General features: G+C 43.3%; 1 protein-coding gene across 1 annotated transcript in view; it reads right to left on the bottom strand.

Moving 5' to 3' along the window:
• Positions 1 to 443: 443 nt before the first annotated feature.
• The window catches only part of LOC118394579 (xenotropic and polytropic retrovirus receptor 1 homolog), a 48,477-nt gene continuing 33,207 nt past the window's right edge, over positions 444 to 15,713 (bottom strand). The window contains exons 5-14 of the mRNA XM_035787884.2: positions 12,607 to 12,756; positions 12,323 to 12,488; positions 11,875 to 12,062; positions 11,339 to 11,518; positions 8,873 to 9,035; positions 8,146 to 8,346; positions 7,527 to 7,693; positions 5,586 to 5,725; positions 4,264 to 4,485; positions 444 to 4,087 (exon numbers count right to left, since the gene is read on the bottom strand). Coding sequence (XP_035643777.1) covers positions 4,033 to 4,087; positions 4,264 to 4,485; positions 5,586 to 5,725; positions 7,527 to 7,693; positions 8,146 to 8,346; positions 8,873 to 9,035; positions 11,339 to 11,518; positions 11,875 to 12,062; positions 12,323 to 12,488; positions 12,607 to 12,756 — 1,632 coding nt within the window. The 3' untranslated portion in view covers positions 444 to 4,032. The remainder of the gene's footprint in view (positions 4,088 to 4,263; positions 4,486 to 5,585; positions 5,726 to 7,526; positions 7,694 to 8,145; positions 8,347 to 8,872; positions 9,036 to 11,338; positions 11,519 to 11,874; positions 12,063 to 12,322; positions 12,489 to 12,606; positions 12,757 to 15,713) is intronic.

The following is a 15,713-nucleotide window of genomic DNA, read 5'->3' as shown; positions in this document are numbered from 1 at the left end:
TCAACCTTCTTCCACGAAAGGGCGGTGTCGTATTGACCACATTTGATAGCGGACGTCTAGGCTTGGGCATATTTTTTGGTGCCAAATCAAAATTGTGGCTTGCCCTTGCCTAAACCTGGTGAACAGTATTCAAATATTACAATATTTAATCGAATTTCTCTTACACCTATTAAAAAGGTTTCAGCCTGCCAAGCATGGGCAAGAAACGTTGTCTATTACTTTGAGTAAGCTACAAGAATACATTTCTTTGACACCTCCCTATGCAAAAGAAACCAAAATATATAGCAAAATGTTCTCACCATTAGGCCAGCCACATTCAAACATTATGGAATAGAATGCCCTCTAAAGGTCATAAAACAGCGCCACCCGCAGGACAAAGAAATAGTGGAAGAGAATGGATAAAGTGGAAATAAGATGGAAATAAACAGCTACAAGTACAGAAATGTTTAGACTTTTTTTTAAACTCAAAAACCATGTAACAGGGACAGGGAGTCAATCCAGGCACCTCAGTTAGCAGAGAATGCCAAATGCATGAGGAGTACTCTAAAAGGTAGTAGTTACAGTAACCAGGGTATGATGACAGTACATAGGGCGAGCATATTAAAAAACTGGAACATAGAAACAATGCTGGCGGGACATATTGGACATGGGCAACAGTTCGTTTCATACAGGGCCCTTCCTTCACTTGGGGGTTTTCCATCTTTATAGCGTTCTAGGCAGAAGGGAAACACGGTAACTTTCTAAAGAGCTTTGTTTTGGTCCAGGCTTTTGGTACAGTAGGTTCCACTCTTCTTCCATAGGAGGATCTATTTGAGTGACAGCTCAATGAGAAGCTACAGGGAGACAGGTCCAGTGCAACTCCACCCTTAGCATTCATAGCTGGAACATACTCCAAGCAAGGTGTTTGGGTGTGTGTACAGGGTATAATTGTAAGCAGGGTGTGTGTAAGCACTTCAGCGAGAGTGTGCATTAATATTTACAAGGCTTTGTATGTGTGTGGGCCCTCCAGCTCACTCTCTCAAGAGTGAGATGTTACTTTAGGAATGTAACAAAAAGATAGATATTCTTTATTTCCCCCACGAGGTTCATTGGTTGACCTAGGTGGTATAGTCTCCAGACCGGTAGAGACCACAATATTTGAAAAGGTAACAACAGGTGACCATCACAATCTTCAAGGGGTGGGGGACCCAAGGTGCACAGGGTGTTGAATTGCTACTACTTCTCATTGGGCCCCAGCTTCTGCGTTTGTTTATTCTGTGTCTAATATGGTTCTTTTTAGCAGCTAAAGTGCATTTCTAGCAAATCATTCAGATGAGGTGACTAGTTAAATAGGAACTATTTGATCTACAACACACTGAGGCCCAATGAAAACCAAGTTTGCCCTGAGGCACTGGGATCCCTCCTCCCTCTGCTGCAAACATCACTTTATACTTATGACTTATTACAGGGATAATGCATGGCGGTTATTGCTAACCAGCTCCATTCAAGTCTAAGAGCCTCCAAAGTTGGCTCCCTTTGAACTGGTCATGACATGGTCGACAAGAAAGCTCAAGCATCACAGGGATATATCTGAAATGGCACCCTATTGCCTATATAGTAACCAAAGTTAAAAATAAGTGCCCTATATTGAGAATAGGATGTAATTTCGGCTGGAGCCACAAATCGAACACCGTGTTGTCTTTATGTGGTTCTTCTTCATCACATTATTTAAGTTTCCCCAGACATTTAAGCTCCATCAGGCTTTCCACAATCACTATTGTGGTTGACCTCTACACTACAAAATGCAGCTTGAACTTCAAGAAGTATGGGCCAAATCCTAACCTGAGATACACCTGGGTTAACTCAAACCTTTGAATATTGTGCATTAATGTCAATGGGAGACGAGTTATCCGGGCATATCAAGTTAGGATATTGCCCTAAATGATTGCTTATATCTTTACAGAGTTAGTAAATCTACTAGGGCACACAATGGGGGTTAAAACCCTCAGGTGGCTTTTGGGAGAGGCAGGAATTCTAGGAAATTGTGTTTACTCAGTAAGAGTAGAACATTTAAAGCTTTTTCCTTCATTAGAACTGAGAATATGCATTCTAATATTAAAGACTCCTTAGGTGAGTCAACACAGACACTTCTCTTTGGGACTAAATGTGAGAACGCACACACATCGTGTTTGTTGGCTGGAATTACGAACAGAATGATACATTCAACAAATGACCCAAAGTGAGAAGTGTTCAAGCTAGGAACTAATAAAAACTATTGAATGGATGGAATGACTTAGATTTCTACTACAGAGGAATATAATGATGTTTTATAATTTAATTCAACTGAAAATATTAATTTCAGTTATCTAGTAAAAAAAGAAAAGACGCTAAAACACACCCAGGAAGTGGACATCAGAATGAACAGGATGGGTGGATCAGAATGGAGATGATTGGTTGGTGAAGAGGCCAATCCCTGCACACCCCCAGACACACGCGACACCGGACTCCTAACTGGCATTGGGTGTGCTGCCCTGAGATCTAATGGAATGGACCGGAACAACACAGGGCCAATAAAGATGGCTAAACTGAAGTTGACAATAGAGATCTGCGTTATGCTGTATGGGGACACAACGCTGCGAAGCAACGCAGATAGAATTCAGATGTCTAGAACAGAAGGTATATATTAAAAAGTGAGTAGGGCTCTGATTTTCTCCTGACCATGTGACCTGACAACTCATGTCACATGACCAAGAAAAAGTGAGGGCTGTTAATAGTGAAATATCTTCTATAGATTCTATTTATATCTGCTGTGCTATGTGACTTACGGAGGCGTTGTGCCGTGGAAGCACAGTCCAGCTCTCAATGGAATGTTGCAGATATTTGGCTAGCTCTGAGAAGAGCAAGCGTTATAACGATAGTAGAAAATCCTGCCATTCTCCCCACAGCTTACTGAGAGACTGCATTAGCTCACACTGGTATCTAAAAAGACAAAACACTAGATTTGGCATGAAAGTAAACATAATGTTATAGTTAACCCAGATTGGATGGTTCTGAAGACAGGGAAGGGGGTGGCTTGTTTTGAGAGAATTGTCTACATCGAAGCCTCCTGAGGGTTTTTGAACATACAAAGTCCTTTTATAGGATGAGATGCCCAAAAAACATTGGTCTCTGATCAGACTTATATTCAGGCCGACCCACTTAACCATTAGAATGAATCCCAATCCCCAACAGGTCCTGGAACAGTTCTTATGGGCAACGTCAGGCAGAGACTCAGAAACACCCATTTTGTTTTAATTTTTTTTTTTAAATCACTCCCAAAATGTTTTAGGCATCTCTCCCCTCACATAAATAACAATTAAATGTACATTCAACAAAATAAAATAAGAACCAAGGTATTCGTGGAAGAACTTATAGCACATGGAAAGAACAGCCACATTAATATAGTCATCTTCAAAATCATGTTCATCAAAAATGGAATGAGGAAGTCAAAGAACCAGACTGGTCAGACACTCCTCTGCAATCACTGTTCAGAGTCCAACGCTCTCAGTCTTTTTTTTATATTCCATCATTTCTGATTAGCCATCTTGAAATCAAAAGTTAGTCCACCCGTTTGTTCTTCCTGATATCTACATCAACATGTACAGTCTTGTTGTTTCGTCTCTTTCCCATGAATCTGAAGAATAACGGGTGACTCAGTCCTAAATGGTCCATGAATGTAACAAAAAGAAAGTTTCTTAAAAGTAGCTGTTCCAAGGTGTGTGTAATATTTTGTTCCTCTACCTACTCCTATATTAATGTCTTTCTTTGTACTCCCTCTGTGTGTGTGTGTGTGTGTGTGTGTGTGTGTGTATTTATGTCAATACATGTAAGGTGCAGATAGGCAGCTCTGTGATGGACTGATTGGAGAAGCTGACGAGGGGGCAGGTCAATCAAACGATCGATCGACTGATTGATGGGGGAGGAAGAGGGTCAGGGGGCGTGCCCCTAGGAGGGGCGTGGTCCTTTAAAGAGGTTCTGAACCCATGCTATGGATGCAATGGGTCTGGCCTGATGTCAGGTGTCCTCATCAGTGTCCTCGATGAGAACTTTGGTGTCTCGGGTCTTGGTCCTGAGAGGGAGAGAGAGAAAGTTTAGTAGAGGGCAACACAGCCATACGTTTTATATAAGGTGTGTATGTTATTACCGTACTGGGAAGCAAGGCGAGGCCGTCTTAGGGACATGCTGTAGCTTTGTGTGGGTGTGTATGCATGCCAATATGTGTGTGTAGCTCTTCTATGACCGTACTGGGAAGCGAGGCGAGGCCGTCTCAGAGACATGCTGTAGGAGCGTTTCCAGTTCTTTTTGCCCAGGCGGTTCCGGACTCCGTCCTCCTGGTCCATCATCTGCTCCAGCAGCGTCTGGTCGTCAGCGTTCAGTGGAGCCACTGAGATGTCCCTCACGGCTCGGAACTCGCCACAGTTATTCAGGTGCTCGTTCTCCAGACGGAAGAAGTTCCAGACAAAACGCCTGCAGTGGAAAGGGGGAGGAAGAGAATAGCAAGTGAAATATTGTTGAGGTGCTTCAATGTTCGTATGGGAAGAGAGAATTATGTATGAAATGTCCTTGAGGTATTTAGTGGCTAAATGTTTGCCTTTTAAAATGTTCAGGAAAGAGCTCTACCTAGAGGTCAACACAATAGTAGTCAGCCCTGAAATGTCCATTTACAAGAAATAAGATATTGGCATAGAAAAAGGGTGTTTGAGAGACAGCGGGTAGGGAGAAATTAAATGAAAGGAAGAGAGAATGCAAAGAAAATATAGAACACAAGAGACAGAGAGAACAACAGAGAGAGGAATGGTATTTGGCCCTAAACAGAGAGTACACAGTAGCAGAAAAGCTGACCACTGTGACTGACCCAAGATTAAGGAAAGCTTTGACAATGTACAGACTCAGTGAGCATGGCCTTGCTATTGAGAGGCCGCCATAGGCAGACCTGGCGCTCAAGAGAAGACGGGCTATGTGCACACTGCCCACAAAATAAGGTGGAAACAGATGCACTTCCTAACCAAATTTTTGACCATATTAGAGACACACATTTCCCTCAGATTACACAGACCCACAAAGAATTCCAAAACAAATCCAATTTTGATAAACTCCCATATCTATTGGGTGAAATACCACACGAAAAGGGCACGAGTGAAGAACAAACGTCATTGTAAATACAACCCATATTTATGTTTATTTACTTGAACTATTTGCACATCATTATAACACTGTACATAGCCATAATGACATTTTAAAATGTCTGCTGTTCATTTTTTATTGTTTATTTCACTTGCTTTGGCAATGTAAACATATTTCCCATGCCAATAAAGCCCTTTGAATTTAATTGAGCGAGGTAGAGAGATGTAGAGCGAGGTAGAGAGATGTAGAGCGAGGTAGAGAGATGTAGAGCGAGGTAGAGAGATGTAGAGCGAGGTAGAGAGATGTAGAGAGATGTAGAGAGATATATAGAGAGATGTAGAGCGAGGTAGAGAGATGTAGAGCGAGGTAGAGAGATGTAGAGCGAGGTAGAGAGATATATAGAGAGATATAGAGCGAGGTAGAGAGATGTAGTCTGTTCTCACCTGAAGACCTCCAGAGGGGCTAGGATGGTGGCCAGGATGTCTGCAGCGGAGGGTATCCCACTGACTGTGCTCAGGAAGAGGGGTATCGTCCAGGCAAAACGTAGCAACACATCCTCCAGTATGGCACAGTAGTAGTAGGCCTGAACACACACATCAAATAATCACATACAAACCTTCTGAAATAATAGACCTGAGCACACACACACAACACACACACACACACATCCTCACACACACACACACACACCTGACACACACACACAAATAATCACATACAAACCTTCTGAAATAATAGACCTGAGCACACACACACACACACACACACACACACAATCACACACAAACCTTCTGAAATAATAGACCTGAGCACACACACATCAAATAATCACATACAAACCTTCTGAAATAATAGACCTGAGCACACACACACCCAATAATCACATACAAACCTTCTGAAATAATAGACCTGAGCACACACACATCAAATAATCACATACAAACCTTCTGAAATAATAGACCTGAGCACACACACATCAAATAATCACATACAAACCTTCTGAAATAATAGACCTGAGCACACACACACCCAATAATCACATACAAACCTTCTGAAATAATAGACCTGAGCACACACACACAAATAATCACATACAAACCTTCTGAAATAATAGACCTGAGCACACACACACCCAATAATCACATACAAACCTTCTGAAATAATAAACCTGAGCGCGCACACACCCAATAATCACATACAAACCTTCTGAAATAATAGGCCTGAAAATCATTTTTATGGTGATTTACTACATTATCAGACACTTCTCTGTTCCTCTTTGAGGCATAATCTCTCCCCAACAATACACACACACACACACACACACACACGTTCAAACGTTTGGGGTCATGTAGAAATGTCCTTGTTTTTGAAATACATTTTTTGTCCATTAAAATACATTATAAAAAAAAGAAGCTTTTCTTTAAAAAACAAGGACATTTCTAAGTGACCCCAAACTTTTTAATATATATATATTGAACAAAAAATATAAACGCAACATGTAAAGTGTTGGTCCCATGTTTCATGAGCTGAAACAAAAGATCCCAGACATTTTCCATTTGCACAAAAAACATATTTCTTATCAATTTATTTGAAAAAGAATTTGGCAGAATGTCCAACCGGCCTCACAACCACAGACCACGTGTACAGCGGTGTGCTGATGTCAACATTGTGAACAGCATAGCTGTTGGGGTTATGATATGGGCAGGAAAAAGCTACGGACAACGAACACAATTGCATTTTATTGGTGTCAATTTGAATGCAGAGATATTGTGACGAGATCCTGAGGCCCATTGTCGTGCCATTCATCTGCTGCCATCACCTCATGTTTCAGCATGATAACGCACGGCCCCATGTCCCACGGATCTGTACACAATTCCTGGAAGCTGAAAATGTTCCCGTTCTTCCTTGACCTGCATACTCACCACATGTCACCCATTGAGCATGTTTGGGATGCTCTGGATTGACGTGTGTGATAGCGTGTTCCAGTTCACGACAATATCCAGCAACTTTGCACAGCCATTGAAGAAGAGTGGAACAATATTCCCCAGACTACAATCAACAGCCTGAGCAACTCTATGCGAAGGAGATGGGTTGTGCTACATGAGTCAAATGGTGGTCAAACCAGATACTGACTGGTTTTCTGATCCACACCCCTACTTTGTTTTTTTAATGTATCTGTGACCAACAGATGCATATCTGTATTCTTAGTCATGTGAAATCCATAGATTGGGGCCTAATTCAATTATTTACTTATATATGAACTGTAACCCAGTAAAATATTTGAAATTGTTGCATGTTGCATTTATATTTTTGTTCATAGATGATTAAATCCATATGCAACATTTTGGTTGGTATAGATTTTTTCCCCAAAGGTGCATACTAACTTTCTGGGGGTAGACGATCTCCTCTCTGAGTAAGGTGTTATCGCCTGCGTTTCGGTCAAACAGGCCCCAGTCCATCTTCAGGTCCCACACCAGGGTGTAACAGGAACTGACTATGGAACAGCCAATCAGCAGGTAGAAGAAGATCTTAGCTTCGTTGTGACTCGCAGCTAGGAGAGAGGAATACTAGTTTGACACCAAAATATTGAAAAAACACAAACTAATTGACAAGGTCAAATTAATAAGTGTGTAAACATAGTTTCATCCTCATTAAACACCAATGGTATTCACTAAGTTGATGGCTTATATTTAGGATAATGTTTTTCAGCTTTGTCATTACATTTTTCTAAAAAGTTTATAATCTTATTCAATTATTTGATATATTTGACATGTGATAAGGTCACACAGAGGGCCAAAGATTATTAAATACACCAGTGATAATCTGAGGTACCCAAAAGAGTCACTAGATATATTGTGCTAGGTTATATCAAATCCTTGAAAGAAACCAAAATTCTGGTACTTTACTGGTAAACTTCTAAAGTTTCTAGTAATATACCCTCCCTTTGTAACTGTACTAATGTCTGAGGAGTACACTATTACAATACAGTATCACGACACTCACAATTCTCTTTGTGAGTGCTGTACAGAGCAGCAAAGGTGACCACGAAGAAAGTGGTAGAGTATTTCCCGGCGTTGACCAGGTGAGGGAAAGCCCGTTTGGAGTCACGGTAACGGCGCAGGCACTGCACGAAGCGGAACCACGCCGGTAGACACTGGATCACGGCCCGCACACCGTACGAGTAGGAGTGACACACGCCTCCACCTATCAGAATGATTATCAATCAACCAATAAAATCCACCAACTAATATATTTAAAATGGAGTTGACTCCAACACTTCTCACCTGCAATCAATAACATAAAGGTGATAAAACATGTGTTGGAACAGGGTTAGGTGGTGGTGTGTATGTTTGTTTGGACTGGATAATGTTTGTTGTGTTTGCATTGTGTGTGTGGACTAGGCTATGTTTGTTTGGACGAACGTCTTGAGGGTATGTTTAGTGTGGGCTAGATCAGGCTGTAGGCTTGTTTTGGCTGAGCTTTGTGTATTTGGATATGGCTGTGTTGAGTTGTGTTGTGTTTAGTTGTGTGTGAGAAAGAGATATATACAGAGAGAGAGAGAGGAGAGAGGGACAAAGGAAGAGAGAAAAATAAAAGCAGCCATCAGAAATAAGAAAAGTCAAAATTGAAGGTCTGAAACTAACAAGCTTATTTTCAATGGAGCTTGGAGTGTGTATTTGTGTCTCAGTGCTTGTATGTTGGCATGTGTATGTGTATATCCATTGCTTACTGTCCTGCAGTAGCCCGTCCTGTTGCTTCCAGTCGAGCTCGAAGCTGTAGAAACAGATGAGGTACTCCAGGTCCATCAGAACCACCCCTAGAGAGTTGAGCTGGTCAGCCAGCCAGAAGTCTGCAAACTCTACCCTGTGGAACGGGGCTGTCACCACACGGAACTGGAGGAGAGGGGGGCAGAGAGAGAGAGAAGAAAGAAACAGAGAGAGAGAGAGAAACCAAGAGAGAGAGAGAGAGAGAGAGAGAGAGAGAAACCGAGAGAAACCGAGAGAGAAACCGAGAGAGAGAGAGGTAGAGAGAGGCAGAGAGAGAAGAAACCGAGAGAGAGAGAGAGAGGTAGAGAGAAAACCGAGAGAGAGAGAAACCGAGAGAGAGAAGAAACCGAGAGAGAGAGAGAAACCGAGAGAGAGAGAGGTAGAGAGAGGCAGAGAGAGAGAAAACCGAGAGAGAGAGAGGTAGAGAGAGGCAGAGAGAGGTAGAGAAACCGAGAGAGAAACCGAGAGAGAGAGAGAGAGAGAGAGGCAGAGAGAGAGAGAAACCGAGAGAGAGAGAGAGGCAGAGAGAGAGAGAGAGAGAGAGAGAGAGGCAGAGAGAGGCAGAGAGAGAGAGAAACCGAGAGAGAGAGAGAGAGGTAGAGAGAGGCAGAGAGAGAGAGAAACCGAGAGAGAGAGAGAGAGAGAGAGGCAGAGAGGTAGAGAGAGGCAGAGAGAGAGAGAAACCGAGAGAGAGAGAGAGAAACCGAGAGAGAGAGAGGTAGAGAGAGGCAGAGAGAGAGAGAAACCGAGAGAGAGAGAGAGAGAGAAACCGAGAGAGGCAGAGAGAGAGAGAGAGAAACCGAGAGAGAGAGAGAGAGAGAGAGAGAGAGAGAGAGAGAGAGAGAGAGAGAGAGAGAGAGAGAGAGAGAGAGAGAGAGAGAGAGAGAGAGAGAGAGAGAGAGAGAGAGAGAGAGAGAGAGAGAGAGAGAGAGAAACCGAGAGAGAGAGAGAGAGAGAGAGAGAGAGAAACCGAGAGAGAGAGAGAGAGAGAGAGAGAGAAACCGAGAGAGAGAGAGAAGAGAGAGAGAGAGAAACCGAGAGAGAGAGAGAAAACCGAGAGAGAGAGAGAAACCGAGAGAGAGAGAGAGAGAGAGAGAAACCGAGAGAGAAACCGAGAGAGAAACCGAGAGAGAAACCGAGAGAGAAACCGAGAGAGAAACCGAGAGAGAAACAGAGAGAGAGAGAGAGGCAGAGAGAGGCAGAGAGAGAGAAACAGAGAGAGAGAGGTAGAGAGAGGCAGAGAGAGAGAGAAACCGAGAGAGAAACCGAGAGAGAGAGAGAGGTAGAGAGAGGCAGAGAGAGAGGTAGAGAAGGCAGAGAGAGAGAGAGGTAGAGAGAGGCAGAGAGAGAGAGGTAGAGAGAGGCAGAGAGAGAGAGAGGAGAGAGAGAGAGAGAGAGAGAGAGAGGAGAGAGAGAGGCAGAGAGAGAGAGAAACCGAGAGAGAGAAAACCGAGAGAGAGAGAGAGAGAGAGAGAAAGAGAGAGAAACCGAGAGAGAGAGAGAAAACCGAGAGAGAGAGAGAAAGAGAGAGAAACCGAGAGAGAGAGAGAAACCGAGAGAGAGAGAGAGAAACCGAGAGAGAGAGAGAAACCGAGAGAGAGAGAGAGGTAGAGAGAGGCAGAGAGAGAGAGAAACCGAGAGAGAGAGAGGTAGAGAGAGGCAGAGAGAGAGAGAAACAGAGAGAGAGAGAGAGGTAGAGAGAGGCAGAGAGAGAGAGAGAGAGGTAGAGAGAGGCAGAGAAACCGGAGAGAGAGGCAGAGAGAGAGAGGTAGAGAGAGGCAGAGAGAGAGAGGTAGAGAGAGGCAGAGAGAGAGAGAAACCGAGAGAGGTAGAGAGAGGCAGAGAGAGAGAGAGAGAGAGAGAGGTAGAGAGGCAGAGAGAGAGAGAAACCGAGAGAGAGAGAAACCAGAGAGAGAGAGAAAGGCAGAGAGAGAGAAACCGAGAGAGAAACCGAGAGAGAGAAACCGAGAGAGAGAAGAAACCGAGAGAGAGAGAGAAACCGAGAGAGAGAGAGAAACCGAGAGAGAGAGAGAAACCGAGAGAGAGAGAAACCGAGAGAGAGAGAGAAACCGAGAGAGAGAAAACCGAGAGAGAAACCGAGAGAGAGAAACCGAGAGAGAGAGAAACCGAGAGAGAAACCGAGAGAGAGAGAGAGAGAGAGAGAGAGAGAAACCGAGAGAGAGAGAGAAACGAGAGAGAGAGAGGAACCGAGAGAGAGAGAGGAACCGAGAGAGAGAGAGGAACCGAGAGAGAGAGAGGAACCGAGAGAGAGAGAGAGAGGTAGAGAGAGGCAGAGAGAAAGACAGGGGAAAAGAGATAACTATATATTACTGTTCAGGACCACTTGTCAACATCAAATGTCAATATTTTTCCCCCATCATGGTGGCAAGCACATTGAGACATGTTCAGCAGCTTTCTGAGCGTCTCACCAGCAGTTTGAGGAGCCAGAAGCGTGACTTGTAGTAGAGGGTCTTGAAGGGGTTGATGAGGAAGAGTAAGAAGAAGCCGTAGAGGACCAGCGGGTTGGCCTGCATGGGCACCAGGATGGATTTGGAGAACAGACAGGAAAGGATGCTCACACACCACAGCACCCCCAGGAAACCAGCAATCTATGTGGAGGAGAGAGGTTAGCTGGTGTTGGAATTTGATTGCATTTTCAATCTATTACTGTGTCATTCCATTGGCAACAATTAATGGCTAATTTCACATCAATAAAGCTAGTTCAAATTTGAGACAAAGAAAGAGAGAGAGATAGGGGTAGAGAGATGCGGGAGAGAGAGCGAGAGATAAGGGGAGAGAGAAAGATAATTCAAGCAAATTACTTGATACTAACGTGAAAAGATAGATTTAGTAACATGACAGTAAATGTGAACACAAACAACCACATAGGTACAACTAATATCCAGAGCTGTATGATTAAAACACAATCAGTATCCAACCACTGTATAGAGCCCCAAACTCCTACCTCAAAGAGGTGCTGGTGGGAGAGGTTGTTGCGTGGGTTGAGCTCGAAGATAAGCACGTGGTTAACCCCTGCCTGGCGCCAGCCGTACGTGTTGATGCCCAACAGGAAGAGGAACTCGATCAGCAGGAAGCCGCCGCGGTAGATCCTCACCAGTGGCCACACGTTGGCATTCTCTATCACAACCGCAGCTAGCGGGCAGGACGGTTAATAACACATTCATAACATATTAATAACACAATAATGGTAACTTTGTCGATAACTGAGCTATCAAACCCTGAACTAGAGGACTAGGGCCTGTATGAAATAATGTGAAAAATCGACATAGAAAATCTCACTATCAAGCCAATCTTTTCACATGGTAAAGCGCTTCACACCACCATGGTTTAAAACTTGTGTTAGAGCTTCAGTAAGACAGAGGGTAGGAGGAGAATAAGGTATACAGGTATACCTGTGATGACGACGGTGACCATGAGGACTAGGAAGACTCCACAGTACAACCCAACCCTAAAGGTGGTCCACGCCGGAGCAGGCTGTGCAGCACCCAGTGGTGGCACTCGTAGCCTCTTCATGGCTCGCTGTCTGTCTCCTCCCTCCAACTCTTGTGTTACCAGGGCCTGCGAGGAGAGAGATTGTGTCACAGCTAAAAGACAAAAACTGAAATGATTATAGTACATTGCTACGAGCTAATACTTCTCATTGATATGAGGGGAAAACAAAATGGCTGTCCAGTACCTCAGTCTCAGAGATGAGCTGGGTGATCTTCTTGCAGGTGTAGAAGGGGGCAACCTCCACATGGGCCACGCGCCAGTCGGCCCCCCGCGACGTCTCCAGGATCTTATCATGCTTCTTCAGGATTTTACGGAAACCTGTGAAGTTCAGATTCTGGGGAGACGAGAGGAGAAACAGTTGAATGGTTATAAGTAGGAGTCTCTCAGATTCTTTTTTCGGATCCCTCAGATATATTTCTTTGCTCGTACAGATATGACAAAACCTGTTGCAATTGATCAGGTGACACAAAACAACAAGGTTAGGCTTAGCGGTAGGGTGTCTAGGGTTGGAGCTGGTTTACTAACGCTGGTAGTTCTGCAGCAGGATGAGGTAGTAACCAGGAACAGTGTATAGGGGGTAATATCTAAGGGTAGTATCCAGGGTTGGAAATTAACACCAGCCAAATGCAAGTAGATCGTCATTGGCGGGTAAGAATGTCTATTTCACCAGCCAAATTGGAAGGTGGTCACAACATTTAGGATTATATTTTTTTTTATCCGAAGCTCATATGTGGAAGTTGGCCAAATTGACAAGGGAGGCTACTAAAACGTGACTTTGTCATGACTTTTTCTTTGGCAAGTTACATTGTTTTGTTCACATGCTAGGTTGTTTTTCAACATTAGAGTTTGCTGCAACTTTCTGCTGCTAGGAAGAAATCACAGTCTGATATTTTTTTCATCACAGATAAGCAAGTGTGAAATTTACCATGGTTACGGCCCTTAAAGGAGGCAGCTGAACATTTGTCTCACCTAATGATTGTGCTCGATTAATAATGAATCACTCCCAAAAACGTTTATCCATTAACTTTTGTAATTAATCTCGTAGATGTACTTGTGTGCTTCTACACTGAACAAAAATATAAACTCAACATGTAAAGTGTTGGTCCCATGTTTCATGAGCTGAAATAAAAAATCCCAGATATGTTTCATAAGCACAAAAAGCTGATTTCTCTCAAATTTTGTGCACAAATTTGTTTACATCCCTGTTGGTGAGCATTTATCCTTTGCCAAGATAATCTATCGACCTGACAAGTGTGGCACATCAAGAAGCTGGTTAAACAGCACGGTCATTACTAGGGTTGCACATTTTGGGGAATATTCAGAGGTGGAAACTTTCCGTGGGAATTAACGGGAATATGGGAAATAACGGGAATATATGGGAATTAATGGAAATATATGCTAATTAATATTAACACCATTTAAATGTAGAATGGTTTTTGCATTGGATATATTTACCATATCATATGGAGACAAACATACATACCTTTATCATAAGTAGACATATTTGCAAATAATTAAATCCTTCCAATAGACATTTTTAAAACAATTTAGTTACGAATTGAACTTTAATTAAATGAGTTGACTCTTCACATGGGATGATTTCACTGAACAACAAAAGAAAGGGAATATTGAATGATCCCCAATGATCCATCGCATCTCCCAAAAATGTTTTCAACATACATCTGTAAAATGATATCCTAAGCTTTAGTTTCTAGACTGTTTTCCTCTCAGGCTTCCATGTCTTCTCCCTGGACCTCCTCAATGTCCACCTTTCATTTTTTTTTTCACCTTTATTTAACCAGGTAGGCCAGTTGAGAACAAGTTCTCATTTACAACTGCAACCTGGCCAAGATAAAGCTAAGCAGTGCGCCACAAACACAGAATTACACATGGAATAAACAAACGAACAGTCAATAACACAATAGAAAAAAATCTGTATACAGTATGTGCAAATGAAGTAAGGAGGTAAGGCAATAAATAGGCCAATAGTGGCGAAGTAATTACAATTTAGCAATTTACACTAGAGTGATCGATGTGCAGATGAGGATGTACAAGTAGAAATACTGGTGTGCAAAAGAGCAGAAAAACAAAAACAAATATGGGGATGATGTAGGTAGTTGGTTGGATGGGCTATTTACTGATGGGCTGTGTACAGCTGCAGCAATCGGTAAGCTGCTCTGACAGCTGACGCTTAAAGTTATTGAGGCAGGTACAAGTCTCCAACTTCAGCGATTTTTGCATTTCATTACAGTCATTGGCAGCAGAGAACTGGAAGGAAAGGTGGCCAAAGAAGTGTTGACTTTGGGGATGAACAGTGAAATATACCTGCTGGAGCACATGCTACGGGTGTGGCTATGGTGACCAGTGAGCTGAGATAAGGCAGGGCTTTACCTAGCAAAGACTTACAGATGACCTGGAGCCAGTGGATTTGGCGACGAATATGTAGCGAGGACCAGCCAACGAGAGCATACAGGACGCAGTGGTGCGTAGTATATGGGACTTTGTGACAAAACAGATGGCACTGTGATAGACTGCATCCAATTTGCTGTCTAGAGTGTTGGAGGCTATTTTGTAAATGACATCGCCGAGGTCAAGGATCGGTAGGATAGTCAGTTTTATGAGGGTGTGTTTGGCAACATGAGTGAAGGAGGCTTTGTTGCGAAATAGGAAGCAGATTCTAGATTTAACTTTGGATTGGAGATGCTTAATTTGAGTCTGGTAGGAGAGTTTACCAGACACCTAGGTATTTTTAGTTGTCCACATATTCTAAGTCAGAACCGTCCAGAGTAGTGATGCTAGTCGGGCGGGTGCGGGCAGCGATCGGTTGAAGAGCATGCATTTCGATTTACTAGCATTTAAGAGCAGTTGGAGGCCACGGAAGGAGTGTTGTATGGCGTTGATGCTCGTTTGGAGGTTTGTTAACACAGTGACCAAAGAGGGGCCAGATGTATACAGAATGGTGTCATGAACATCAGACTCTGAAGCCTCATCTTCACTCTCACTTTCCAACCTTGTTGAGAATGGCTCATTGTCAGGCTCAAAAAGCCTCAAATTTGCCCGGATGGCCACAAATTTTTGAACCCTTAAATTGGTCAGCCTGTTGCGTGCTTTGGTGTGTGTGTTCCCAAACAAGTTCCAGTTGTGCTCTGAGACGGCTGATGATGGTGGGATCTGGAGGATAATGAAGGCAACAGGGGAAAGAGTCTCAAATCCACAAAGTCCCTTCCACCAGGTGGCTGATGAGATATGTTGGCACGACGGCCATATTGCATCTCCATCCCAAAGTCCTTG

Source organism: Oncorhynchus keta, chromosome 15 (assembly GCF_023373465.1).
Source record: "Oncorhynchus keta strain PuntledgeMale-10-30-2019 chromosome 15, Oket_V2, whole genome shotgun sequence".
Classification (NCBI taxonomy): domain Eukaryota; kingdom Metazoa; phylum Chordata; class Actinopteri; order Salmoniformes; family Salmonidae; genus Oncorhynchus; species Oncorhynchus keta.
The sequence above is the reverse complement of the archived record's forward strand: the minus strand, read 5'-3'. Positions and strand labels throughout refer to the sequence as shown.